The 27,785-nt window shown below is 52.1% G+C and overlaps 1 protein-coding gene across 1 annotated transcript in view; it reads left to right on the top strand.

The window, feature by feature from the left end:
* The first annotated feature begins 1,006 nt into the window (after positions 1 to 1,006).
* The window catches only part of LOC139826741 (olfactory receptor 14J1-like), a 65,863-nt gene continuing 39,084 nt past the window's right edge, over positions 1,007 to 27,785 (top strand). The window contains exon 1 of the mRNA XM_071803138.1: positions 1,007 to 1,046. Within this exon, the coding sequence (XP_071659239.1) occupies positions 1,007 to 1,046 (40 nt within the window). The remainder of the gene's footprint in view (positions 1,047 to 27,785) is intronic.

The following is a 27,785-nucleotide window of genomic DNA, read 5'->3' as shown; positions in this document are numbered from 1 at the left end:
TGGTGGAGCAGGTCAGCAGAGGGAGTCTGCATCAGCCCAAGGCTTTGTTCTCCAAGGAACAGCTGGGGAGGATGCAGAGATCTCAGCAAAGGAAGGAAGATGCTCAGACAAGAGCAAGGTGGGGCAGCAGGGGGGATGTCTGCAGCCTGCAGGGAAAGAGGTGCAGGGGATGCCACAGCACAGGACAGGCTGTGGTGGAGATGATCAAGGGATGTAAAGAGGCTGAAAGCCCCCACCAGACATCAACTCCTTCTCCCCTTGGCTATGGTTGTTGTCTCCACCTCTGATGCCTGTGAGGAGACACCTTGTCCTTCCAGCACAGGGGCCTCATGCCCAACTTGTCCCCAGCCCGGACCCTGGGAGGTGTGGGACCATAGTCCTGCCCTTGGCCTTGCACAGCCCCACATCACACTGTCCAGGAAGGGCCCTGGGCAACGTGGGAAGGACAGGATCTGCCTTCCCAGGTTGGAGGTCAGGGCTTGGCCCTTTGGTTAATGAAGCACATCCAGGTTTACTGATCATCAGAGCTACTTTCCGTTTCATTACCCTTAGTTCTGCTTCAGTTTTCTGCTCTAACCAGACCCTGGGGATGGTTTCTCAGTTGTGTCCCTCAGTGGGATTCATTAACATTACAAGAAACTTTGAAGTTTAGATCTGAGTTTGACTTCTTCAACTTGCCCTCAGTGTCTGAGGTCCATGGACACATCACCAAATCCACCAGAGGGGTCATTAAAGTGCCTTGGGCTGCTCCTGTGCTACTGAGCTGGGCTGGGCTGCTGGGACAGAGGGAGCTCCTGGCAAGCGGCAGCGCTGCAGAGAGACAGCTCTGCCCAGGAGCAGCTCGTCTGCACAGCGCAGCAGGGCTGAGGGCTCTGCCTGCAACGGGAGACGAGCCAGAAAGAGAGGGGAAATGCAGTGTGGGGTGGGAGGTTTGCTGTGAGTTCACAAGGAGAAAAATCTTCACACAGAGCAGGTCTGTGGCTGCACGTCATTGCATCTGCAAATCATGGTGGGATTTCCTGACACTGGTAAAACATATGAGACAGGTAAGTAAAACTATCAGAAACTTCTTTGTACAGCTAAGGAGAACATGCAGCAGAGCAGGGAATTCCTTCATAAACCATCAGCGGCAACTGCCTCCTGCTGAGGATGACTCCAGGTGTGTGAAGCTGTTTCTGCACCCAGGGGTGCCCAGGGCTGCCCTGCAGAGCAGGGTCCCTGCCAAGGAGATCCCCACAGCGCTGAGGGTGGAAGGAGTGACCCCTATCAGGGCAGGAAAGGTGCTTCTGCTGTGGAGAGGGTGCTGTGTGGGTCAGAGCTGCTCACAGCTCCAGATCACCCCCAGCATTTTTCCAAGGGGATGTCTCAAGAAGATCAATGCAAGGATTACCAGACAGATAAGGAGCTTTCCTGAGCCTGCCTTTTCAGTTTCCTCTCCCAAGGGGTGGGGGGTGCAGGAAAGGATAAAATGAAAATGAGCTCTCAGGCTTAAACAAGTCACTGAGACTCCTGAACTGCAACTCTGAGTGATCAGTACATCTGCCAGAAGGCTCATACCATCCCTTCACCACCCCTCTGCCTGTGCACAGCACCTGCATCACCTTGGCTGGACCCCTCAGCCTAGTCTGACCTGTCCTGTTTTCCAGCCTGCAAACAGGAAGATGCCCCCAGGCAGTGCCCTGTGAACAGGCAGGATCTGTAGGGCCCGGGGGAGGGCACAGAGGGTGGGATGGGGTCTGTGAGCACTGACAGGGAAGAGACATGGACAGGGAAACACCTCCCAGGGGGAGAATATCCAGGCAGCAGGGAAATGATCAGAAATGGGACGAAACTGAACCTGGAATGGTTATGAGAGGGAGAATAGAGAAAAGTCCCTGTGATCCCCTGCAGTGCCGATCCCTCCTGTGAGCACCCCCCTGGCCTCCTGTCCCACCCAGCAAAGCCTCTGCCCTCAGGGCCGGGGGCTCCAAGGCATGAAGCAGCTCCTGTGCAGCCAGAGCTCCAGTTCCTCTGCAGAGCACAGGGGCTGAGAGCAGCTGCCCGGCAATGTTGGTGTCTGGGAGGTGGCTGCACAGCTGGGGAAGGGTGGCGCTGTCTGAGTGCCCCGGCTGCCTCTGCCCTGGCCTCTCTCACACCCACCCTCACCGCATTGTCCTTCTTGCTCCCCTGCTCTGGGTCACTGCTGAGGGGATCTTGTTCTTGCTGTCAGGCTCTCTGGGGATGGCAGTTTCAGCTGCAGAGTCACAGCCTGATCTTGTGGGTCCTTTCCTGCAGGTGTGTCCATGGGAACACGTGTCCCAGCTTTGCTCTGCCCTGTGGGGTGAGGGCAATGCAGTCTGTGGGGCTGGGGTGTGAGCTGAGGCTCCCTGAATCAAATGCCTTCATTAGGACTATTGGCTGTCTGCTTGCGGTTTCGTTCCAAGCTGTGAGCTTCTGTCCAGGATGCAAACCTGTCCTACAGCATCTGTGTGTTCTCTGAAAGCATCATAATGAAGGCAGAGGTGCTGATCTCAGTAGTGTCTGCGGGCTTTTCAGGGTAACATGGGAGTGTGATCAGTCTCCATCTCAGAAAGGTGCCAGCCCAGGGCAGCTCGAGCAAGAGAGGGGGACAGAGCAGCTGCCCTCACTCTGCACTGACCCACAGGCATCCTCTGGTCTCGCAGGACTCGCTCTGTTCTCCCTGATTGCACCAGAAATGCTGAGGGTTTCTGATACCCAAGAACACTCTCCAGGGTGGGAGGGCAGAAGGAACTGTAGAAACCCCAAACCTCTCCAACTCAGTTTCTCAGGCCTGGGGATACAGATGCTGACAGTCCCTTCTGCACCAGGAGCGGTTCCAGCTGACAAAGCTGAACCCCAGGACTGGCCCCTGCCCACCCAATCACACAGGGTCAGGCTGACTCCTCAAGAGCCCCTGGGCAGAGACCCTGCTCTTCATTGCACACTCATCAAGCACCGACGAGGGCTCCAGCCAGCACGTTTTCCTGAAAAAAGAAAAGTGTCTCTTTGTGGGAGGGTCTGTGGGAAATACCTTCGGTTTGTCCCAGAGTAGTTTCATCTAAACCATCACTATATTTTCCTCCTTGCACAGGTCCTCATGCCCACAGACAGCAAATGTCCAACAGCAGCTCCATCACCCAGTTCCTCCTCCTGGCGTTCACAGACACACGGGAGCTGCAGCTCTTGCACTTCTGGCTCTTCCTGGGCATCTACCTGGCTGCCCTCCTGGGCAACGGCCTCATCATCACCACCATAGCCTGGAACCAGCACCTCCACACCCCCATGTACTTCTTCCTGCTCAACCTCTCCCTCCTCGACCTGGGCTCCATCTCCACCATTGTCCCTAAATCCATGGCAAATTCCCTTTGGGACACCAGGGTTATTTCCTACACAGGATGTGCTGCCCAACTCTTTTTGTTTTTCTTTTTCATTTCAGCAGAATTTTTTCTTCTCACCATCATGTGCTATGACCGCTACGTTGCCATCTGCAAACCCCTGCACTACAGGACCCTCCTGGGCAGCAGAGCTTGTGTCCACATGGCAGCAGCTGCCTGGGCCACTGGGTTTCTCTATTCTCTGCTGCACACGACCAATACATTTTCACTGCCCCTGTGCAAGGGCAATGGCCTGGGCCAGTTCTTCTGTGAAATCCCCCACATCATCAAGCTCTCCTGCTCACACTCTTACCTCAGAGAACTTGGGCTTCTCGTGGTCAGTGCCTGTTTAGCATTTTCATGTTTTGTTTTCATTCTTTTCTCCTATGTGCAGATCTTCAGGGCCGTGCTGAGGATCCCCTCTGAGCAGGGACGGCACAAAGCCTTTTCCACCTGCCTCCCTCACCTGGCCGTGGTCTCCATCTATGTCAGCACTGGCATATTCACCTACCTGAAGCCCCCCTCTATCTCTTCCCCATCCCTGGATCTGGTGGTGTCTGTTCTGTACTCGGTGGTGCCTCCAGCAGTGAACCCCCTCATCTACAGCCTGAGGAACCAGGAGATCAAGGATGCCCTGTGCAAACTGATGACTGATATTTTCCTGAAGCAAGTCTTCTCGTCAGCTTCTGCATAGCAGTTATAGAACAATTCATTGTATTACATCTTCTCTTTTTGTGTGATTTGTTTGTTTCTTTGTTTGTGGTTTGTTTTTTTTTCTTTAATTTTGCCTTTTTTTTTTTTTTTTTGTGATGGTGGTTTATTTTTAGTCACTAGAATATTGTCATCCCCTTTGTAATTCACTCTCTTATGTGCCTTTCTGTCTGAGTGGATTTTTAAATAAAGTGTTGTTTTTATGTGTTTAACCATAATAAAGACCACCACAGATATTTGGGAATATTTCCTGAAATCCTTACTCCAAGGTATTTTTGGAGCTGCAGGGACAGTTTGTGTGTTTGTATGGAAGGAAATGAAGTGCAGGTACGGCAGTGTGACTGGGGAGCACCATCTCTGGATCTTCGGGGGCTGTTTTTTTTCCACTTCCACAGTTTCCTTCCCACCCCTTGTGTCCGTTCAAGGCTTGAGTGCTCTGGCAGCTTGGTCACCATCCTGCTGTGTATGAGACCTGTAACCGCAGGCAAGGACAGGCAATGGGCACTGCTGTGACAGAGCTGGCGTGCATAATGAAGGGTGATCTCCTCAGGGCAGTGCCTGTATGTTTATGTCTTTTTACAGAGTTTCTCTCAAGAACAAGCCCAAGAAAGTTGCCCACGGATGCAAACACCATTGTACAGCTGAGCAGTGTGTGTGTGCAGGGTTGGCACACAGCAGTGTCCTCTCACAGCCAGGCCTCCTGCCAGAGACCTGCAGGACCAACAGAGCACGGTACGACTGGTGCCCGTGTGCACTGGACACCCCTTTGGAAGGAGCCTCAGGTCAATCATCATGCAGTGGCCCCTCAGGACTACCATTTCTAACCCTGGCCTCCCACCTTAGCTCAGAGAGGTTGTTCTTCTTTCCATGAAGATACATTGAATGAATAGGTCTGAAGTCCATGTTGCACTGTACAGGTGAGTTGTAAACATGCACATCATGTATGTGAGGTGAGATGAACCCAAGCGAGCACAAATGCCATCAGCTGTTCCGTGGGGGTACCATGAAGGCCTGCTTCCTGAACTGGGATCTTCTTCCTTGAACCAAGGTCCATGTGTCCATTCCTCATGATGTGGGAAATCTGAGATGAGTACAGAGCAGGTGACACACCAAAGGTATGAGATACTTCCCATCCTTTGACTGTCCTACCAGGAGTCCAGAGGGACACTGTGACTCCTGCCTCTGTGTGAAAAAGGGACAGACTCAGTCTCTGAACATCCCTGGGTGCATAAGGAGTCCAGGAGGGCAGCTCAGATGTGGATGCTTGATGGAACCCTTATATTTGTTTGTTACTCCAGGAAAAAACCTCGTTGGATCAATGAGATTCATTTCAGCTGCCTTGGACAGGATCATTGCAAGTGCTCCAGTCTGCTACGTCACCCTTAGCCATGATTCCGGATTGTGCTCTCAAATGTGTCATAGAAACCAGAATGATTCTGGGGTCTTCAGAAAATGCAGACCCATCTTGAAGTAGAGCAGGAATGCATGGAGAATTACAGGCTGGCCACCCTACCTCCCTCCCTGGGAAGGGGATGGGACATGTGGTCCTGAAGCCATTTCCAGGAATGTGAAGGACAAGGAAGGGACTGCTGAACCCAAATGGACAGGGGAAAGAAAGGCATGTTGTGTACAGGGTGTTTGCAAGGCCTCAGACATGGTCTCCTTCTGGCCAGAGTGATGCTGATGGGGCTCAAGAGGTGGATGCTGGGTGGGATGTTGGCTGGGTGGGAAGCTGGCACAAATATCATCAGTGGTACAAAGTCCTCCATGCAGCCAGTTACTGGTGTCATCTCTCAGTGATCAGCACTTGGACAACACTGTTGAACATCTTTATTCTCATCTTCTATGATATGTCATTCTCATCTTCTATGATATGTTATCTTCTATGATATGTCATAGAAGATGACACAGAGCACGAGAAATCACCCAGAAGGAGCATGAGATCAGTCCATCTCCTTGTGTTTCAAGGAACAGAGCATAAGAGTGGAGGCACATCAGTCAGTGTATGGAAATACCAGGGTGAGAGCAAGGGGAGGAAGCAAGATGGGTGTTTACAGCCTGCAGGGAAACAGAAGCAGCTGTGGGACAGTGTAGGACAACCTGTGGTGGAGATGGCAAAGGGCACTGGCAAGGCTGGATGTCACCAAGAGAACCCAAGTCTTTGTCCCCTTGGCTATGGCCATCGCCTCTGCCACCAAGGCCTGTGAGGAGACATGTTGTCCTGAGGCACTGGGGCACCTCATGGCCTCCTTGCACACCCCCAGGAAGGCTGGGAGCTGTCACACCATTGTCCTTCACTCAGCATCACACAGCCCACATCCCCCTGGCCCAGGAAGAGCCCTGAGCAATGTGTGAGGGACAGGATCTGCCTTCCCAGGGGCTGGGGGTCAGGCCTTGGCCTCTGTGCTTCACCCAACAAAACCAGGGTTTTCTCAGTACCTCAGCTGCCTGCACATTTCCCTTTGTTTATCTGCCACCATGGCCTCCAATCCTCTGCTCTAACGAGTCCCTGGGGAGGCTTAGTGGTTCTTGCCCTCAGTGGAACTCATTAATACTTCAAGGTACTTAGTACTTTTTTCTTCTGACTTTGTCTCTTTGTGTAATTTCCTTTTAGCTTGTACAGTTAATTTAAGAGTTTTCCTAGTCTAGTTACAGAGAATGATTTCAAAAGCTTGTAATAAAATTATTTTTCTTTTTTAGTAAAGTGTATAGTTTATTATTTTTCAGTGTGGAGAAGAGGTGATTGCAGCATTGATGCTGATCTAGGGTCTCTCCTATGTTCTAGAGTCTTCTCCTGCAGCCTCACCTGGAGCACTGTTTACAGGGCTGGGTGCCACAGTATTAAAAAGATATTACGTGCTAGAGAATGTCCAGAAGAGGCTATGAACTTATTGCAGGGTTTGAAGGGGAAGCCGTATGAGAAGTGGCTGAAGTCACTTCTTTTTTTCAGCCTGGAGAAAACTGAGACTTGAGCTCATCATGGTCTACAGCTTCCTCACAAGGGGAGGAGGAAGGGCAGGCATTGAACTCTTGTCTTTAGTGACCAGTGACAGGACCCGAGGGAATGGCAGAAGGTGATCTGGGAGAGGTTTAGGTTGGACATGAGGAAAAGGTTCTTCACCCAGAGGTGCTGGACACTGAACAGGCTCCCCAGGGAGGTGTCACGGCCCCAACCTGACAGTGTTCAAGAAGAGACTGGACAACGTCCTCAGACACACGGGGTGACCTGTGGGGTGTCCTGTGCAGGGACAGGAGTTGGACTCGATGAGGGTTGTCAGCAGAATTGCTACTTTGGCCTTCCGAAAGGCAGACTTTGATCTGTTCAGAAGGCTGGTTGGCAGAGTCCCTTGGGAGGCAGTCCAGAAAGACAACAGAGTCCAGGAAGGGTGTTCTCTCTTCAGGAAGGTGATCTCAGAGGTGCAGGAGTGGCTGTGCCCTTGTGCCAGAAGGCGAGCTCTCAGGGAGGAAGTTCTGGCCCGGCTGAAGAGAGCTGTGGCTGGAACTTGGGAATAAAAGGAGAATGTATAACTTTTGGAAGAACTGGCAGGAGACTCAAGGGGACTACAGGGATGCTTTAGCTGGGCCCAAAGAGTTGTGTTGAATGAAGTCAAATCCAGTTGGTGACCGATTATGAGTGGTGTCCTCAGGGTTCAGTATTGGCATCAGTTGTGTTTAACCTCTTTAGCAATGGTCTGGATGAGAGGATCAAGTGAATCCTCAGTAAGTTTGCAAATGACCCAAAATTGGGTGGGAGTGTTCATCTGCTGGACGGTAGGAAGGCTCTGCAGATAGATTAGACTGGCTGGAGGGTTGGGCTGAGGCCACTTGTATGAGGTTCAACAAGGCCAAGTGCCGCATCCTGCACTTGGGTCAGAACAACCACAGGCAACGCTACAGTCTCAGGGAGAGTGGTTGGAAAGCTGCCTGGAAGTGAGGGACCTGGGGTGTTGATTGACAGCAGCTGAACATTAGCCAGTGTGTGCCCAGGTGGCCACCAGCCTCCTGACTTCTTTCAGCAATAGTGTTGCCAGCAGGACTAGAAGAGTGATCATTCCCTCGTACTCGGCACTGGGAAGGTCGCACTTTAAATAACAAGGAAGACATCGATGTGCAGGAGAGAGATCAGAGGAGGGTGACAATGCTGTTAAAGGGACTGGAGCACAAGTGTGATGGGGAGCAGTTGAGGGACCTTGGGGGATTGAGTCTGGAGAAAAGAAGGCTGAGGAGAGACCTTATCACTCTCTACAGCTATCTGAAAGGAGGTTGGAGCATGGAGGGTGTTGGTCTCTTCTGCCAAGTACCAAGTGACAGGACAAGAGGAAATGGCCTCAGGTTGTGCCAGGGGAGGTTCAGATTGGATAGTGGGAAACTTTTATTCACCGAGAGGTTTTGAAGCAATGGAACAGACTGCTCAGAGAGGTGGTGGAGTCACCATCACTGAAGGTGTCTAAAAGACAGATAGATGAGGCTCTTAGGGACATGGTTTAATGCCAGATTTAGGTTATGGTTGGACTCAACGATCTTGAGGATCTCTTCCAACCACAATTATTCTATGATTCTATGATAAGTCATTTTTGATATTTTCTTTCTCAGAGGACCATGCATCCTCCCTGAGAGCCAGGACTTTTCTGAGGTGTTGGAGAGATGTCTCACAGTCACACCAGCCAGTTCCACCAGCACCTGTCTGTCCCTTCCCACACCAAAAGTTTTCTCTATATTTCAACCTTCCAGGTGAGTTTCTGGGACACAGCAAATGCTGTCCAGGTCCTCTGGGCCTGTTCAGAAGAGAGCAGCAGGCCAGCATGTTGATGGGCTCTCTGTGCACCTCAAAGCTTTCCTGACCATTTTTCTCAATGCCTCACTTGTACTCAACCTTTCTGGTCCTTAAGCTGTGGATGAGGGGATTGAGCAGGGATGTGGGGATGGTGTAGGAAAAAAACCTGTGTCAAACTGTCTTGTGAGGGCTGTTTGGGCATCCCACAGTCAAGGATGAGAGTGCTGTAGAAAACAGTGGCACTGGTGAGGTTAGAGGAGCTGGTGGAGAAGGTCTTGTGCCTGTCTACACTGGGGTAGAGAGCAGTGATGCACTCATGCGATGCCCATGTGAACAGGGAGGGGACAAATGGCTCTAAAATGCAAACAGTACATGCGAGAATTGCAGGAAATAATCCTAACATGTCTGTGAGCAGAGATGGTGCCGCTGTCAGTCACAAAACTGGGGAGCAGCTGGGTCTGGGTGGTGGAGCTGTATCGGGTCTCCAGGGAGATCACACTGACCTTGGTTCAAGGAAGCACATTCCAGTACTGCATTCAGGTGGTTTCTTGGGGAAGTCAGTTTCAACATGAAGTAACATTGATACACCACCCCACAGGCCTCCATGGCCCCCACACAAATAGCTGATGGCATTTGTGCTCATTTGGGTTCATTTCTCCCCACACAGGATGTGGATGCTCACATGTCCCCTCAGTGCACACCTGGACTTCTGACCTAGTCATCTGCTGTCCTTCCATGGGGGGAAGAACAAGCTCTCTGAGCTGTGGTGAGAGGACAGTGATCAAAATGGTGGCTGCAAGAGGCAACAGCCCCAAGCTGGCACCTGGCAGCATGACAGACTGTTTGCATGTCTCTCTTGCACACACACTGTGTCCTGCTCTTCACCTGGGACATCCCATCTCCCACAAAGCCTTTGCCCAAGGAGAGCACACCTGCACTGGCCTGGCTGCCATTCCTGCCCCCTGTCCCCACGCTCCCCACAGCCCCGAGCTGGGGGTTTTGCTCTGTAGATCAAGTGGGCTGTGGTGCCTGGGCTGTGGTGACTCTGCAGGGCCATACTGGTCAGGCTGGGAGGCAGCCCCAGCTGATGGTGGTCACTGCCACTAACAACCTCCCACACAAACTCTTGGGTGGCCATGGAGGGTGCTCAGAGGGACCCTGCCTTATTCACCATCTGTGTGGGTGCTGGCCACCAACAACCGACACCTGAACAAACAGCCTGAAGTCCCTCAAAAGCCACACTGGGACCCTGATCCCATCACACTGAGTCGACAGAGAAACAAGCAAAGCAACGAGCATCTTCAGAGTCTATTCCTTAGGCATGTTCTTTAAAGCAGCTCTGGAAGAAGATCTAACCCTTCAGGCACTGTACTAAGGAGATCCCCTTGCTGATGGAGATGCTGTTCTGAGGCCAGCTCTGTCACAGCAGTGCCCATTGCCTGTCCTGGTCACAGCACTGACACACAGCAGGACAGTGACCAAGCCTTGGGAGCGCTCAGGCCTTGCACCAACACAAGGACTGAGAAGGAGAGTGTGGGAGTGGAAAGAGAAGGATTCTGGAAAGAACAAGGCTGGTGCTGCCTGGCAGAGCTGCTCTGCTGGGACTGTTTGCTCCATCTTTCCACACAGAGGAAAGATCTCACACAAACATTTCAATGCAGGGTCATTTATTTTGATTAAATACACAGAGAGCAAGACTTCTCGTTTACAAGGTCTATGACTTGAACTATAAATGTGGACAGAGAATTAGAAGTGGGATGATTAATGACATCTCTTTGTGGGCAATATTATCATAGTTTAAAAAGCAAACCAATCATTCCTTGCTCCAACTCCAAACAGTCTTCTACAACTACAAACTATAAAAAAGACAGGTTGGATCTGTCATGAGTTTTGTCATGAGTGATATGCAGAAGATGGAATGTTTAATGCCTTTGAAAAGAATCCAGTGATCAGTTTCTTCAGGACATCCTTGAGCTCCTGGTTCCTCATGCTGTAGATGAGGGGGTTCACTGCTGGAGGCACCACCGAGTACAGAACAGACACCACCAGATCCAGGGATGGGGAGGAGATGGAGGGGGGCTTCAGGTAGGCAAACATGCCAGTGCTGACATAGATGGAGACCACGGCCAGGTGAGGGAGGCAGGTGGAAAAGGCTTTGTGCCGTCCCTGCTCAGAGGGGATCCTCAGCACGGCCCTGAAGATCTGCACATAGGACACCACGATGAACACAAAACACGAAAATGCTAAACAGGCACTGACCACAAGAAACCAAACTTCCCTAAGATAGGAGTGTGAGCAGGAGAGCTTGAGGATCTGGGGGATTTCACAGAAGAACTGGCCCAGGGCATTGCCCTTGCACAGGGGCAGTGAAAATGTATTGGCCGTGTGCAGCAAAGCATTGAGAAACCCAGTGGCCCAGGCAGCTGCTGCCATGTGGACACAAGCTCTGCTGCCCAGGAGGGTCCCGTAGTGCAGGGGTTTGCAGATGGCAACGTAGCGGTCGTAGGACATGATGGTTAGCATATAATACTCTCCTGCAATAAAAAGGAGAAACATAAAGACTTGTGCAGCACATCCCAAAATCGAGATGGCTCTGGTATTCCAGAGGGAGTTGGTCAAGGACTTGGGGAGAATAGTAGAGATGCAGCCCAGGTCAAGGAGGGTGAGGCTGAGGAGGAAGAAGAACATGGGGGTGTGGAGGTGCTGGTCCCAGGCTATGGTGGTGATGATGAGGCCGTTGCCCAGCAGGGCAGCCAGGTAGATGCCCAGGAAGAGCCAGAAGTGCAAGAGCTGCAGCTCCCGTGTGTCTGTGAACGGCAGGAGGAGGAACTGGGTGATGGAGCTGCTGTTGGACATTTGCTGCCTGTGGGCATGAGGACCTGTGCAAGGAGGAAAAGACAGTGATGGTTTAGATGAGATTTCTCTGGGAAAAACCAAAGCCGCTTCCAAAACACCCTCCCAGAAAGAGACACTTTGATTTTTCAGGAGAACGTCCTGGCTGGAGCCCTCGTCGGTGCTTGATGAGTGTGCAATGAAGAGCAGGGTCTCTGCCCAGGGGCTCTTGAGCAGTCAGCCTGACCCTGTGTGATTGGGTGGGCAGGGGCCAGTCCTGGGGTTCAGCTTTGTCAGCTGGAACTGCTCCTGGAGCAGAAGGGGCTGTCAGCATCTGCACCTCCAGGCCTGAGAAACGGAGTTTGAGAGGTTTGGTGTTTCTACAACTCCGTCTGCCCTCCCACCCATGAAAGTGTTCTTGGGTGTCAGAAACCCTTAGCATTTCTGGTGCAATCAGGGAGAACAGAGCGAGTCCTGTGAGACCAGAGGATGCCTGTGGGTCAGTGCAGAGTGAGGGCAGCTGCTCTGTCCCTCTGTCCTGCTCCAGCTGCCCTGGGCTGGCACCTTTCTGAGATGGAGACTGATCACACTCCCATGTTAACCTGAAAAGCCCGCAGACACTGCTGAGATCAGCACCTCTGCCTTCATTATGATGCTTTCAGAGAACACACAGATGCTGTAGGACAGGTTTGCATCCTGGACGGAAGCTCACAGCTTGGAACGAAACCGCAAGTAGACAGCCAATACTGCTAATGAAGGCGTTTGATTCAGGGAGCCTCAGCTCACTCCCCAGCCCCACAGACTGCATTGCCCTCACCCCACAGGTCAGAGCAAAGCTGGGACACGTGTTCCCATGGACACACCTGCAGGAAAGGACCCACAAGATCAGGCTGTGACTCTGCAGCTGAAACTGCCATCCCCAGAGAGCCTGACAGCAAGAACAAGATCCCAACAGCAGTGACCCAGAGCAGGGGAGCAAGAAGGACAATGCGGTGAGGGTGGGTGTGAGAGAGGCCAGGGCAGAGGCAGCCGGGCACTCAGACAGCGTCACCCTTCCCCAGCTGTGCAGCCACCTCCCAGACACCAACATTGCCGGGCAGCTGCTCTCAGCCCCTGTGCTCTGCAGAGGAACTGGAGCTCTGGCTGCACAGGAGCTGCTTCATGCCTTGGAGCCCCCGGCCTTGAGGGCAGAGGCTTTGCTGGGTGGGACAGGAGGCCAGGGGCTGCTCACAGGAGGGATCTGCACTGCAGGGGATCACAGGGACTTTTCTCTGTTCTCCCTCCCATAACAATTCCGGGTTTAGTTTCCTCTCATTTTTGATCATTTCCCTGCTGCCTGGAGATTCTCCCCCTGGGAGGTGTTTCCCTGTCCATGTCTCTTCCCTGTCAGTGCTCACAGACCCCATCCCACCCTCTGTGCCCTCCCCCTGGCCCTACAGATCCTGCCTGTTCACAGGGCACTGCCTGGGGGCATCTTCCTGTTTGCAGGCTGGAAAACAGGACGGGTCAGACTGAGGCTGATGGGGTCCAGCCAAGGTGATGCAGGTGCTGTGCACAGGCAGAGGGGTGGTGAAGGGATGTTTTGAGCCTTCTGGCGGCTGTACTGATCACTCAGAGTTGCAGTTCAGGAGTCTCAGTGACTTGTTTAAGCATGAGAGCTCATTTTCATTTTATCCTTTCCTACACCACCCACCCCTTGAGCTAGGAAACTGAAAACACAGGCTCAGGAAAGCTCGTTATCTGTCTGGTAATCCTTGCATTGATCTTCTCCTTGAGGCATCCTCTTGGAAAAATCCTGGGAGTGATCTGGAGCTGTGAGCAACTCTGACCCACATAGCACCCTCTCCACAGCAGAAGCATCTTTTCTGCCCTAACAGGGTTTGATCCTTCCACTCACATCTTTTCCCCTCCTTGTTGTTGGGATCTCCCGGGGCAGGCTGAGCGCTGACCCTGGCACACGGCAGAGTCCCTTCCCTGGCACAGCCCTGAGGGGCATGGACCCTGCTCTGCAGGACACTCCTGAGAACCCCTGAGTGCTCCCCCTTGCAGTCACCCTCAGGAGAAGTTGCCGTCATGCCATTTCCCATTGATGGTGCAGCAGGGAAGCCCTGCTCTGGACCATGTTCTTCTCCTCTACGTGAGAAATACTGTGTGAGAGACCTGACAGATCCGGTAATACAGGATGTACCCCCTTTAGGAGATACCACCAGGAAACGCAGATGCATTGTCCTACAACCAAAGACTTACCGTGTTAGGACTGTGGAGATTTGTCTCTCAGTGAGCCCTCAGCAACCTACAACCCTACATTGCCTTTCCCCTCTCTCTGCCTGGCTCCTGTGCCCTCGGTGCTGCAGGCAGAGCCCTCAGCCCTGCTGCGCTGTGCAGAGGAGCTGCTCCTGGGCAGAGCTGTCTCTCTGCAGCGCTGCCGCTTGCCATGAGCTCCCTTGGTCCCAGCTTAGCAACAGAGGAGCATCCCATGATGTCCCTTTCTCTGTCCTCTCTGGGCTCCCTCCAGGTGTCCCTGGAGCTCTAGGGGAACCTGCTGTGAAACAAGCTCAAGTCAGCTCTAATTTCCTTGTCTCAGCTGGTGAGACACACTTTTTTTTCCCGCAGACTCATTTCTCTCATTTGAAAAATATTATGGTCCAGGAATCAGCTTTTCACTGTCCCGTCTTTGGACATGACGACCAGACATGGGCACAAAATGATCTAATTTGTCTTTTCTGAGGGAAGGGATTCTACTCCCATTCCATGTCTGCAGTCCTCAGCTACCCCCACGCACAACACAAACCCACAGGAGATGGATTCCTCTGGCCTCAGTTCAGGTGCACACACAATAGACGCTGACTTGTGAGCTCCTTGTCTCAGGTCCCGTGCTAATGAATGGAGGCAGAGGTCAAGACTGATGTGCTGAGATGCAAAGACGAGGTGACATGTGAAGTGCCAGAGGTGATGCACAGTACATGGAGCTGGCTGCAAGCTGAGTGGAGCAATGCGGAGAGGAGAGGCAGCATCTGGGGGCAACTTCTTGCAGAGTGGTGGGGAATCTCTTTGGCCAATAGAACTGACATCAGATACCCACTCTCAGGATGAGAGAATCTTTATTTCTTATGTTTGGGGCAGCCTATGCAGGGATTTATTTGATGGAGTCTGGAACCACAGATAGAGCTAAGTTTCTCTCTGTCTTTTCCATCAGCTGGGTTGACTCCAGCTCCTTTGACTGTAATGGCAGCGGTGTCATGAACATCCCCACATTTTCTGATCATACTCAGGGAAGTTGTTCCTTCTATTGCCAGTTACAGACCTGCAGTGTTACATGAGGTGCCAAGGCTCTCGCACACCCCTCCTGCATTGGGCAGGGACAGCGATGGTCCTGTACGGGGCAGCCATCCCCATTCACACTGATGTGCGACCAACACCCCAGACAGCACTGCAGACAGACTCGGTGTCTTTGTGAAACAAACTGTTTGCCACCACGGGAGTGTGGCATGTCCGTCATTTCTCTATCCAGTAGATGTAAGGCAGTCCATGAATAGGAAGCACACTGCACTGGAGTCTCCACGTATGTGTCTACACATTGAAACTTCTGTTTTTTCTCTCCACCAGCCTTCACTCACCCCCTTGATGATACAGCTGAGGAACGGACCAACACTTTTCACAGTGGGCCTGTCAGCAGCACCTTGTCAGTCATGGAGATCACCTTCATGTCCATCAAGGCCCTCCAGGGCAGCAGAGACACCACTGCCAGGTCTGCACTTCCCAGCCCTGTTTCCCTCTGACCTTGGGGACAGCAGGGTTTGCCCACACTCTTGACATTCAGTTTCAGCCTTATGTTTTTCTCTACCAGTCACTCTTTCTCTTCTATGAAGGAAACTTTTGCACACATTGGGACTTGGATTAGAAACACCAAATCATAGAATCATTTTGGATGGAAGAGACCCTCAAGATCTTCGAGTCCAACCATAACCCAACTCTAGCATTAAACCATGTCCGTGAGAAGCTCATCTAAAAGTCTTTTAAACCCCTCCGGGGGTGGTGACTCCACCACTGCCCTGGGCAGCCTGTTCCACTGCCCCACAACCCTTCCCATGAAGAAATGTTTCCTAATGTCCGACCTGAACCTTCCCCGGCACAACTTAAGGCCATTTTATCTCGTCATATCACTTGATACATGGGAGAAGAAACCAAGAACCTCTATGCTACAATTTGCTTTCAGAGAGCTGTGCAGAGTGAGAAGGTCTCCCCTCAGCCTTCTTTTGTCCGGGCTCAACTGCTTCAGCTCCCTCAGCTGCTCCTCATTAGATTTGTGCCTCAGACCCTTCACCAACTCTGATCCCTTCTCCGAATTCACTCCAGCTCCTCATGGTCTTTCTTATAGTGAAGGGCCCAAAACTGAACCCAGGATTCAAGGTTCGGCCTCACCAGTGCCCAGTACAGGGGGCGATCACTTCCCTGGTCCTGCTGGTCACACTATTCCTGATACAAGCCAGGACGCTGGTGGCTTTTTTGGCCACCTGGGCACACACTGTCTCATGTTCAGCCACTGCCCATCAACACCCCCAGATCTTTTTCCACCAAGTAGCTTTCCATCCACTCTTCCATGATCCTGTAGCGTTCATGGGGTTGGTATGACGCAATTGCAGAACCCAGCACCTGTCCTTGTTGAATCTCATAAAACTGCCCTCAGCCCATTGATCCAGCCAGTCCAGATCCCTCTGTACAGCTTTCCTACCTGCCAGTAAATCAACACTCCCACCCAATTTGGTGTCGTCTGCAAACTTATTGAGGGTGCACTTGATCTCCTCATCCAGATCATGGATAAAGAGATTAAACAGAACTGGCCTCAATACTGAGCCCTGGGGACACCACTCATGACCAGTCCCTAAATGGATTTGGCTCTGTCCACCACAGCTCCAGCCACTTCTTTACCCATTGTAGATACACCCATCCAGGCAATGAGCTGCAGCTTCTCCAGGAGATGCTGTGGGATAGGGTGTCAAAGGCCTTGCTGAAGTCTAAGGACAAAACATCCACAGCCTTTCCCTTATCTACTTGATCACCTTGTCATAGAAGGGGATCAGGTTGGTCAAACAGGACGTGCCTTTCATAAACCCATGTTGACTGGGCCTGATCATATGGTTCTCTTATATGAATCCTGTGATATCACTCGAGATCATCTACTCCACAACCTTGCCCAGCACCAAGGGCAGACTGACGGGTCTGTAGTTCACCAGGTCGCCCTTCCAGCTCTTCCCTTAGATGGGTGTCATCATGGCCAACATTCAGTCAACTGGGACCTCCCCAGTTAGCCAGGATTGCTGGTAGATAATGGAAAGTGGCTCAGTGATCACCTCCGCCAGCTCCCTCAGCACCCTTGGGTGTGTCCCATCTGGCCCCATAGAGTCATGGGTGTCCAAGTGGTGCAGCAGGTCACCAACCATTTCTCTTTGGATGATTGGGATTTCATTCTGCTCCCCATCCCTGTCTTCTGGCTCAGGGGGCTCAGTACCTGGAGTACAACTGTTCTGACTGTTAAAGAGAGAACAAAGACAAAGAAGGCATTTAGTACCTCAGCCTTTCCCTCATCTTCTCTCACTATGTTTCCTTCTGTATTCACCAGGGGATGGAGATTCTCCTTGGCCCTCCTCTTGTTGCTGATATATTGATAGAAATTGTGGGAGATTTGAGGGATTTCCTTGAAGTTAATGGACATTGTATGGAACTGAAGTGAATAGGCGTCTGAGGTCTTTGTATCCAGCAAGAGAGCAAGAGTCGAGCCTTGAGCAAGAGAAGAAGAGTCAGCAAGTCAGCAATTTAGTAGATACTTTTTGCTTAGCACTAGAGCTCGTGCAGATTTGTAAAATCCAATTATTTGTTAGTTTGCGGCGCGTGAACAGTAGCTATTGACCAATTGCAAGCAGCCTTTAGATGTGTGGGTGGCACATGGACAGGTCAAAAAGACACTTAAGGAGAAATGTAACAATAAACGGCTTTGCTTGAATTCACATTGGATTGTGTGGAGTCTGTGACTGTCGCCCTCCCATGTAATTAGTCCTGACACTGTATCCACAGCAGTGTGTACATATTGCCACCCCTTAGATGCGTTAGAGGTGTGATAAAAATCAACCTGACAGGTATGCAAGGCCCACTGACCCCATTTTATCTTTTCCCATGGCCTACATAATGCCTTTAATTGTACCCGAGTACGAGTAGCACAAAGATTTGTGCATGTTTTACAAGTCTAAAATAGCAAAGGGGTTTGATTGTGAGCCACGTTCCCTGCACCTCTGGAGATCATCCGGTCCAATTCACCTGCCAAAGCAGGTTCACCCAGAGTAGATCGCACAGGACCATGTCCAGGTGGGTTTGAATGTCTCCAGAGAAGGAGACTCCACATCTGCTCCGGGCACCCTGTTTCAGGGTTCTGTCACCCTCCAAGTAAAGAAGTTTATCCTCATATACAGATGGAACCTTCAGCTTGTGCCTGTTGCCCCTCATCCTATCATTGGGCGCCACTGAAAGGAGTCTGGTCCAACCTTTTGACACCCACCCTTGAGATATTTATAAACATCGATAAGATCCCCTCTCAACTTCTCCAGCTGAACAAACCCCCTCTCTCAGGCTCTCCTCATTAGAAAGATGCTCCAGACCCGTTGTCATCTTTGCAATCCACCACTGCACTTTTTCCAGTAATTCCTTGTCTTTCTTCAACTGGGGAGCCCAGAACTGGACCTAGTACCTCCAGATGCAGCCTCGGCAGGGCAGAACAGAGGGGGAGGATTCACCTCCCTTGACCTGCTGGTCACATTCTTGGCAAAGCACCCCAGGTACCATTGGCCTTCTTGGCCACAAGAGCACATTGTTGACTCATGGTCAACCTGTTATCAACCAGAACTCCCAAGTCCTTCTCCACAGAACTGCCTTCCAGGTCTGCCCCTAACCTGTAGTGGTGCCTGCGGTTATTCCTCCTGAGGTGAAGGACCCTACACTTGCCTTTGCAGAACTTCCTTGGGTTCTCCCCTGTCCAGTCCTCCAACCTGTCCAGGTCTCACTGGATGCCAGCATAGCTGGTGTGTCAGCCCTTCCTCCCAGTTTGGTGCTCCCACCCTGCACACTCACACACTTCAGCTTTTCACTGGTGTTTCCCTCTCTGGGGCACTTTCCAGCCCAGCCCAGTTTCTCCCCAGCTCTCCCCACCTCCCCGGTCTCACTCCAGCCCAGCCGAGCAGAGAAGCTCCATCTGGACAGGACCTGTAGAATGAAATGGAGGAAACAGAGGTCAGTGACAGTGTCTCTCTGGCTGCCACGCTCAGGCTATCCCGATGACAGGAAGCCTTCAGCTCCCTGTGCCAGCCCCGCTCCCCAGGACAGCACCAAGTCCTGACCTCGGGGCTCTTCAGGCAGCTACTGCTGCCCCAGGGACAGGGCAGCCTGACCCAAGTTGTCACCCACAGGCAAAGGGTTTCTCTTTCCATGTCCGCACACAAACACTGCCCTGCTCTTCTCCTGGGAGGTCCCATCTCCCCACAGAGCCTTTGCCCAAGGAGAGCACATCCGCTCTGGCCTGGCTGCCATTCCTGCACCCTCTCCCCACGCTCCCCACAGCCCTGAACTGGGGGTTTTGCTCTGTAGATCAAGTGGGCTGTGGTGCCCGGGCTGTGGTGACTCTGCGGGGCCATACTGGTCAGGCTGGGAGGCAGCCCCAGCTGATGGTGGTCACTGCCACTGACCACCTCCCACACAAGCTCTTGGGAGGTCATGGAGGGTGCTCAGAGGGACCCTGCCTTATCCACCATGTGTGTGGGTGCTGGCCACCAACAAGCAACACCTGAACAAACAGCTCGAAGTCTCTTCTAAGCCGCACTGGGACCCTGATCTCCTCACACTGAGCCTACAGAGAAACAAACCAAACAAAGAGCCTCTTCAGAGTCTGTTATTACGGAATGTTCTTCAAGGAACTTGGGAAGAAGACCTAACCCTTCAGGCACTATGCTAAGGAGATGCCCTTGCTGATGGAGTTGCTGTTCTGAGGCCGGCTCTGTCACACAAGCGCCCACTGCCTGTCCTGGTCACAGGACTGACACACAGTACGACTGTGACAAAGCCTGGGGAGCGCTCAGGCCTTACACCAGCACAAGGGCTGAGAAGGAGAGTGGGGAAGTGCAAAGAGAACGACTCTGGAAAGAAGAAGGCTGGTGCTGCCTGGCAGAGCTGCTCTGCTGGGACTGTTTCCTCCATCTTCACACACAGACACCTCGTATTGAGCTTCACAAAGGTCTCAGAGGAAGGATCTCAGACAAACAATTCATGGAAGGGTCATTTATTTTCTTTAAATACACAGAGAGCATGACTTCTCATTTGCAAGGTCTTTGACTTGATCTATAAAGGTGGACAGAGATGTGGGATGAATAATAACATTTCTTTGTTAGCAATATTATCAGAGTTAAAAAAGCAAACCCAAACAAGTCTTTCCCCAACTCCAAAAAATCATCTACAACTACAAAATATAAAAAAGACAGGTTAGACCTGTCATGAGTCGTGTCATGAGTGATATGCAGAACATGGAAAGTTTAACGCCTTTGAAAAGCATCCAGCCATCAGTTTCCTCAGCGCATCCTTGAGCTCCTGGTTCCTCATGCTGTAGATGAGGGGGTTCATGGCTGGAGGCACCACGGAGTACAGAACAGACACCACCAGATCCAGTGAAGGGGAAGAGATGGAGGAGGGTTTCAGGTAGGCAAACATGACAGTGCTGAGCAACAGGGAGACCACGGCCAGGTGAGGGAGGCAGGTGGAAAAGGCTTTGTGCCGTCCCTGCTCAGAGAGGATCCTCTGCACGGCCCTGAAGATCTGCACATAGGACAGCACAATGAACACAAAATATCCAAATGCTACTAATACACTAACCACAATAGGCCCCAGTTCCCTGAGGTAGGAGTGTGAGCAGGAGAGCTTGAGGATCTGGGGGATTTCACAGAAGAACTGGCCCAGGGCATTGCCCTTGCACAGTGGCAGTGAAAATGTATTGGCCGCGTGCAGCAGAGAATAGAGAAACCCAGTGGCCCAGGCAGCTGCTGCCATGTGGACACAAGCTCTGCTGCCCAGGAGGGTCCCGTAGTGCAGGGGTTTGCAGATGGCAACGTAGCGGTCGTAGGACATGATGGTGAGAAGATAAAATTCTGCTGAAATGAAAAACAAAAACAGAGAGTTGGGTAGCACATCCTGTGTAGGGAGATGGCTCTGGTGTCCCAGAGGGAATTGGCCATGGACTTGGGGACAATGCTGGAGATGGTGCCTAGGTCGAGAAGGGAAAGGTTGAGGAGGAAGAAGTACATGGGGGTGCGGAGATACTAGTCCCAGGCTATGGTGGTGATGATGAGGCCGTTGCCCAGGAGGGCAGCCAGGTAGATGCCCAGGAAGAGCCAGAAGTGCAAGAGCTGCAGCTCCCGTGTGTCTGTGAACGCCAGGAGGAGGAACTGGGTGATGGAGCTGCTGTTGGACATTTGCTGCCTGTGAGCATGAGGACCTGTGCAAGGAGGAAAAGACAGTGACGAGTTAGAGGAGACTTCTCTCTGGATATTAAACATGCTGTTTCTCATGGAAAACCCCCTCCCTGGGAGAGGTAGAGAAACAGAGAAGAACAGTGCCGTGCTACCAGAAAATAAAGCAAGAACAGAAAGGCAGACGGGCATGCTGTGGAACCTTCTCCTTACCTGGCTGTGCTGCTGCCATTCACATAGTGATACTGTAGATCAAGTACTTTTAGCACCTCTTTTGTGTACCATGTTCCAGGAACCCTTCACCTGGAGGTCCAGCTGCTGAGGTGGAGACTCATGACCTGGACCCCATGGCTTTGGGGCAGAGGCTCTGCTGGGGAGGAGAGGACACCAGGGGTTACACTGGGAAATGTGTCTGCACTGCAGGGGATGGCAGGGGGTCCTGAATCCCCTCCCCAGCATTTCTGGTCACAGCTCCTTCTCCCTGCCCATGTCTGTGCTGCCTGGAGCTGTGTCTCTGTCCCTGGATCTGCTCCCTGTCAGTGTCACAGACCCCATCCCACCCACTGTGTGCTCAGCTCTGTCCTGCTCACACCTCCTGGCACTTCCCAGGGGCAGCTCTGTGTGTGCAGGGGCTCAGGAGCAGCTCTGACAAGTCCTAACGAGAATTGAGTTCTCAGTGTCTTCTCCAAAGCAGAGAAATAAATCCCCATCTCCCACTGCACACCCAGAGAACCAACAGTGGAAAATTGAAGTGCAGGCTCCTTCCCTTGCAGCTGTTCCTTTCTCGATGTGGTGGTTCAGAAGGACCCCATGTAATGTCTGTGGGGTTGATCTGGAGCTCTGAGCAGCCCTGACCCACACAGCACCCTTCAACCCCACAAGTTCCCTGCCTGCGCTGCCAGGGGTCGCTCCTTCCACCCGCAACTTCTGCCATGGGATCTCCCCGGGCAGGCTGAGCACTGACCCTGGCAGGTGGCAGAGTGTCTAACTAAGCACAGCCGTGGGGTGCAGGGACCCTGCTCTACAGGACAGCCCTGGGCACCCCTGGGTGCACAACTTGCTTCTCAGATTTTCAAAGCTGCTGATAAAGATCCCTGCCCTGACAGATCCCACAAGCTGTGCCTGTGCCAGTTTTAGGAGATGCCTCCAGGAGCTACAGCTGCATTGCCCTGCACCCAGAGACTTACCATGGCAAGGGCTGCAAAGGTTTCTCCTCCAGTGAGCTCTCAGTCATCCTCCCAATCCTGACCACCTTTAATCTCTCTCTGCCTTGCTCGTCTCCCTGAGATCCCCAGGCAGAGCCCTCAGCCCTGCTGCGCTGTGCAGAGGAGCTGCTCCTGGGCAGAGCTGTCTCTCTGCAGCGCTGCCACTTGCCAGGAGCTCCCTCTGTCCCAGGAGCCCAGCCCAGCTCAGCAGCACAGGAGCAGCCCAAGGCGCTTTAATGACCCCTCTGGTGGGTTTGGTGCTGAGTCCATGCACCTCAAGCCGTGGAGGAAGTTGGTGAAACCTCTCAAGAAGTCAAAGTCAGATTCAAACTCCAAAGTTTCTTGTAATGTTAATGGGTCCCACTGAGGGACAATATTGAGGAACTGCGCCCAGGATCACTTAGAGAAGAAAACTGGATGCAGTGATGACAGGTCAGGAAAAGCAAAGTAAAGGTGGCTCTGATTCTGAGTAAACCTGTATGTGTTTCATTAACCAAAGGGCCCCCAGCCCTGGGAAGTCAGATCCTGTCCTTCCCACGTTGCCCAGGGCCCTTCCTGGACAGTGTGATGTGGGGCTGTGCAAGGCCAAGGGCAGGACTATGGTCCCACACCTCCCAGGTTTCTGGCTGGGGACAAGGAGGCCATGAGGCCCCTGTACTGGAAGGACAAGGTGTCTCCTCACAGGCATCAGAGGTGCAGACAACAGCCATAGCCAAGGGGAGAAGGAGCTCATGTCTGGTGGGGCTTTCAGCCTCTTTACATCCCTTGATCACCTCCACCACAGCCTGTCCTGTGCTGTGGCATCCCCTGCACCTCTTTCCCTGCAGGCTGCAGACATCCCCCCTGCTGCCCCACCTTGCTCTTGTCTGAGCATCTTCCTTCCTTTGCTGAGATGTCTCCATCCTCCCCAGCTGTTCCTTGAAGCACAAAGCCTTGGGCTGATGAAGACTCCCTCTGCTGACCTGCTCCACCACAGCACTGCCCTTCCAGTCACATTCCTTTCTGCTCATGTCCAGCCTGGACCTTCCCAGCTGCACTTTGGGCCATTATTTCTTTCTCACGCTCTTTCCCACTATGCAGAAAACCTCCACCACCTCTGACACCACCCTTCAAGCACTCTCAGGCTACTCCTGCAGTGCTGCAGCCTCCCCAGCGCTGCTGGGCCAAAGCAGCCCAGGTCCCTCAGCATCCCACACCATGTGCACAAGGTGCTGAACCTGCCTTGGCAGAGCCCTGCACTCTCCAGTTCCTCCCTGCTTCTCCAAACTGGGAAGACGCACACCCCTGTGTGTGTGGGGTCACACCAGTGCTGAACCGAGTGGGATGAGAACTCCAGGTGTCTGTGTGCCCACGCTCCTCCTCATGCAGCCCCGTGTGCAGCTGCCTTGTTCATGGTGAGCGTGCACCACGGGCTGGTGTGGGGACCTTGGAGTGCCCAGGCCCTTCTCCTCAGGGTCACTGCTCAGCGTGTCAGGTCCTGCTCTGTCCTGATGGATGGGGTTATTGTCCCACCCTGATACAGCACTGGTCACTTCATCTTCTCAATATTCAATGTTATCTGATGGGTACATACCAGATGTGTGGAGCTCTGCCTGGGGACAGACAATGTCAGCTGAAGGTTGAGGAGTCAGCATGAGAGGGCCGAACAACATGGGCAGTCTTGTGGTCACTGGACATCAGCTGGAGGATCTCTGATGAGGAAGAGGAATGAAATGAGGCCTCCTTCAGACAAATGAAAGAATCCTCATGTTTCCAGGGCCCTGTCCTCATGACAGACCTTAGACATCCCAGTATCTGCAAGGTACCAACCATCCAAGAGGGGTTGGAGTTCATTGACAACATCTTCCTGACACGGGTGACTGAGGAGTCAGTGGGGTGAGGTGCCCTGTGGGACTTCACACTTACAAACCACAAAGAATTGATCAGGATGGAACAGTCAGGGATGAGAAAGTGGAGCTGAGGCTCCTGGGAGATGATCACAAGGCCAAGAGCAGGATTTCAGGAGAGCAAGCTTTGGCCTGCTGAGGGACCTGCTTGGGTCCTATGGGATATGACCTTGGTGTCTGCAGTGCTTTTCTCACACATTTCCTCCCTCCTCTCTCCCACCTGCGGTTGTGCAGCATTTTTTACCCTTTCTCAAATACAATATCACAGGGGTGCTGCCAGCATCACTGAGTGGCTCAGATTTGGCAAGGAGTGGGTCCATTTTGGAGCAGCTGAAATCAGCTCTGTCTGACGTTGGTCAAACTCCTGTTGTCTTCTCAGAGAGGTGAGAACTGTAGCACAACCACACCCACCCCCCGTTCCAAGACTTTGCCATAAACCCAGCACAGGGTGACAGTGCGTTGGATGTTACAAAATAATTGATCGTGAAGAAGAAATTGTAAAGATCTTCTTTCAGCAACGCATGAAAGTCTCCAGTCAATGAGCAGGTTCCTATGGGGCACTGTAATTGCCGTGACAGTCACTGGCCAGGCAAAGCTGCAGGTGCCAACAGTCCAAAGGATCTTGGGCCAAATGCTTAAGAGAGCTGCCTGATGGGCCAACAAGGGTGATGCTCACCTGGATCTGGTACCAACGAAGAAGGAAGAGATGGTGAGGGATGTGAACATGAGTGTCCATCTTGGCTGTTGTGACCAGGACACAGTGGGGTCCCAGGCACCAGAGGGGAGAGAGGAATGACAGCAGCAGAGCACAGGCTGGTGGGCTCCAGAGGAGAAGACTTTGACATACTAGGGGATGGCAGGTAGAGCTGGTGATGTGGTAAAGTCATGGAGGGTGAAGGAGCTCAGGAAATCTGATCAGCCTTATAGGACAGGCTGCTCCAAGCACAAGAATGATCTCTCCAAGTACCCATGAAAAGAAGCATTTATCTCATGAGGCTACTCCTTTGAACTGATGGAGCTGCAGAGCACAAAGGCAGCACACAGGAGGTGGAAGCAGGGGAAGCTGCAAAGGAGGAATTTAGAAACCTTGGCCACGGATGTGGGGATGATGACAAAGCTGCCCCGGACTTGATCCCAGAAGGGGAGGCTGAGGGCAGCAAGATGAGCTGACACTGCTTCATTTCCAGCAAAAGAACAGACAGGGTGAATGTGGAACTGCTGCTGAACTTCATAAGAGTAGAATCAGACAGGACTGGGGTACTTCATGGCTTCTTTGCCTCCCTCTTCACCAGCAAGGTGTCCTGGGACTTTGTTCCTGAAGGCAGGAGTCTGGAGAACACCCAGCAGTGGATGGGGCTCAAGTCAGGGGTGACCTGAGCAAACTCAGATGCCATTACAGAACAGGAGATTCGTCACTTGACCAGCTCCCTGAACACAAGTATCGCTGTGCTGTGGCACCTGAGATTCCCAGGAACACCCACCTCTTGGTCCAGAGTTGTGTGATTCCTCTTGAGGTGTCCTGGACTGAAAGCTCTCTAATCGTGCACACCAGACTTGAAGCCTTTAGGAAAATGTTGCACAGTGCCTTGGCTTGTAAGAGCATTTTCGATGTTAATGAGCCCTCTGCTGCCATGATCCTGAACTGCAGCTACTGAAACAATGAACAAACCTCTCATGAAGTGAAAGGCAGAAGCAAACCCCAAGTTTCTGAGGGTGTTTGGGACCCCATGAAGGGCCATCACTGACACAGCTGTGAAGGAAACAACCAGTGCAGGTCCCTGTCCCTGGAGGCTGGTGAAGGAAAGACTTGGAGACACTGGTTACAGGCGGTGAGGGCCATGTGGAGGTGGCTCTGATGCCATGTCAGCCCTTGATGCTTGTTCATCTCCAGAATGGCTGAGACCTGACCCCTGGGACCTGGTAGATCTTTCTCAAATATTTATCAAGGTTTTTCCTGCAGACAGTGTGTTTTGTATTTTGGGAGCTGGTTTTATGTGAACTGCTGTTGCTTTAACTGCAAGGCTGTGGTTTTCTGTGAAGCTGCAAATGCCTGTGAGTTCCTCATAACTCATCCAGCTTCTTTCATACACCTGGCAATGGTCACCAATCACCTGAGCTGTCCCAGTCCCAAACTTGCTTGAATCCTCTATTTGGATCCATACCCATCACTCCAGGAGGTTCATGGATCTACCAGGCTCATGGATGATTCCTGAGGTCCATCCAAGTGTGGGCAGTGTAAGAGAGGAGCAGAGCAGGGTCAGCTCATGGGCCATGACTGAGCACAAACACCCCAGCAGCAGCCATTCCCCACCTCCCAGTCACAGCCATGCCCACAGGATGCAAATGTCACTGCCATACATGAGTAGCCCAAGAGAGGACTTTCTTCCTTCCATATTGCCAGGAAAATCTTCCTCCTATTCCTCCTCCACCTGCAGACATCAACTGCTTTCCATTTCTGGGCTCAGACATGGCTGGAAGGGTTCACTGAAGCCATCAGCCATCTCATTGCTTCTCCCTGACATGTCCTAACCCTCTCCCACACCTACACATGGCCAAGCACGGCTGCTCAGGGTCTCCCACTCTTTAGAAGAGGCCTTGAGCTTCTTGGTTCTTCATGGTGATAATAATAAACTTCTTTGCTCTCTGCAGAGTTCATGGTGAGCTTTCTTGTCCATAACAGCCCCTTTATGGCCCTGTCTTACTAAATGGTTGTCTTTGTATGATCATCTGTGCAGAAAGGGCAGTCACAGGACAGCACCCAATATGTCAAAACTGATGCCGAGGGAAATGCCGTAAAGCCCTGATGAGTTCCCCCTGTGTCTGTGTCTCTCCTGGAAGGAGTCTGTCCCGAGAAGGGGACCCAGCTCCTGTCACTCTCTGCACAGGCACATGAGCAGTGTCCATGCACCTGAGGAGGAACAGGGTGACTTTTGCAAGACCACCCTTCATCTGAACCACTTAGATACGTGCTTGTGTATGGGGTATGAAGCCTTATAGTGCCAATACCTATTTAATTGTCATTGCCAGAGGGGCTACAACAGTTGCAGAATGCTATTTTACAGATATTTAAATATAAGCATGTTAAACTCATTCTTGAAAAACTGACGTTCCTAGACATTTGAAGGATAATTCTTGCCTTTTAGCATGCTTATCCACTGAAAGCCACCGGTTTTGCATCTTCAGGAAATGGGATGCCAGAGTTCAAGGGCAGGATGGTTTGGGCTCTGTGCTGGGATCTGGAAACTGAAACGTGCTCCCATCTCCCAACCCCCTGCCCTCCTCAGTGAGGGTGTGAGACATTCTGCCAGCGAGGGCTGAACTCACAGTCATGACCAGTATCTTATGTCCAACTACAGGCAATGGTGTCCTGACAGCTCAGGATTGGAGCTTCCATTGCTGGAGGTATTTTAAAGAATTGGAGATGTGGCACTTACGGATACTGTTTAGTGGTGGTCTTGGCACTGTTTGATTTACAGTTGGACTCCGTGTTCTTAAGGGTCTTT

The sequence above is a fragment of the Patagioenas fasciata genome, unplaced genomic scaffold, assembly GCF_037038585.1.
Source record: "Patagioenas fasciata isolate bPatFas1 unplaced genomic scaffold, bPatFas1.hap1 Unplaced_13, whole genome shotgun sequence".
Classification (NCBI taxonomy): domain Eukaryota; kingdom Metazoa; phylum Chordata; class Aves; order Columbiformes; family Columbidae; genus Patagioenas; species Patagioenas fasciata.
The sequence above is the reverse complement of the archived record's forward strand: the minus strand, read 5'-3'. Positions and strand labels throughout refer to the sequence as shown.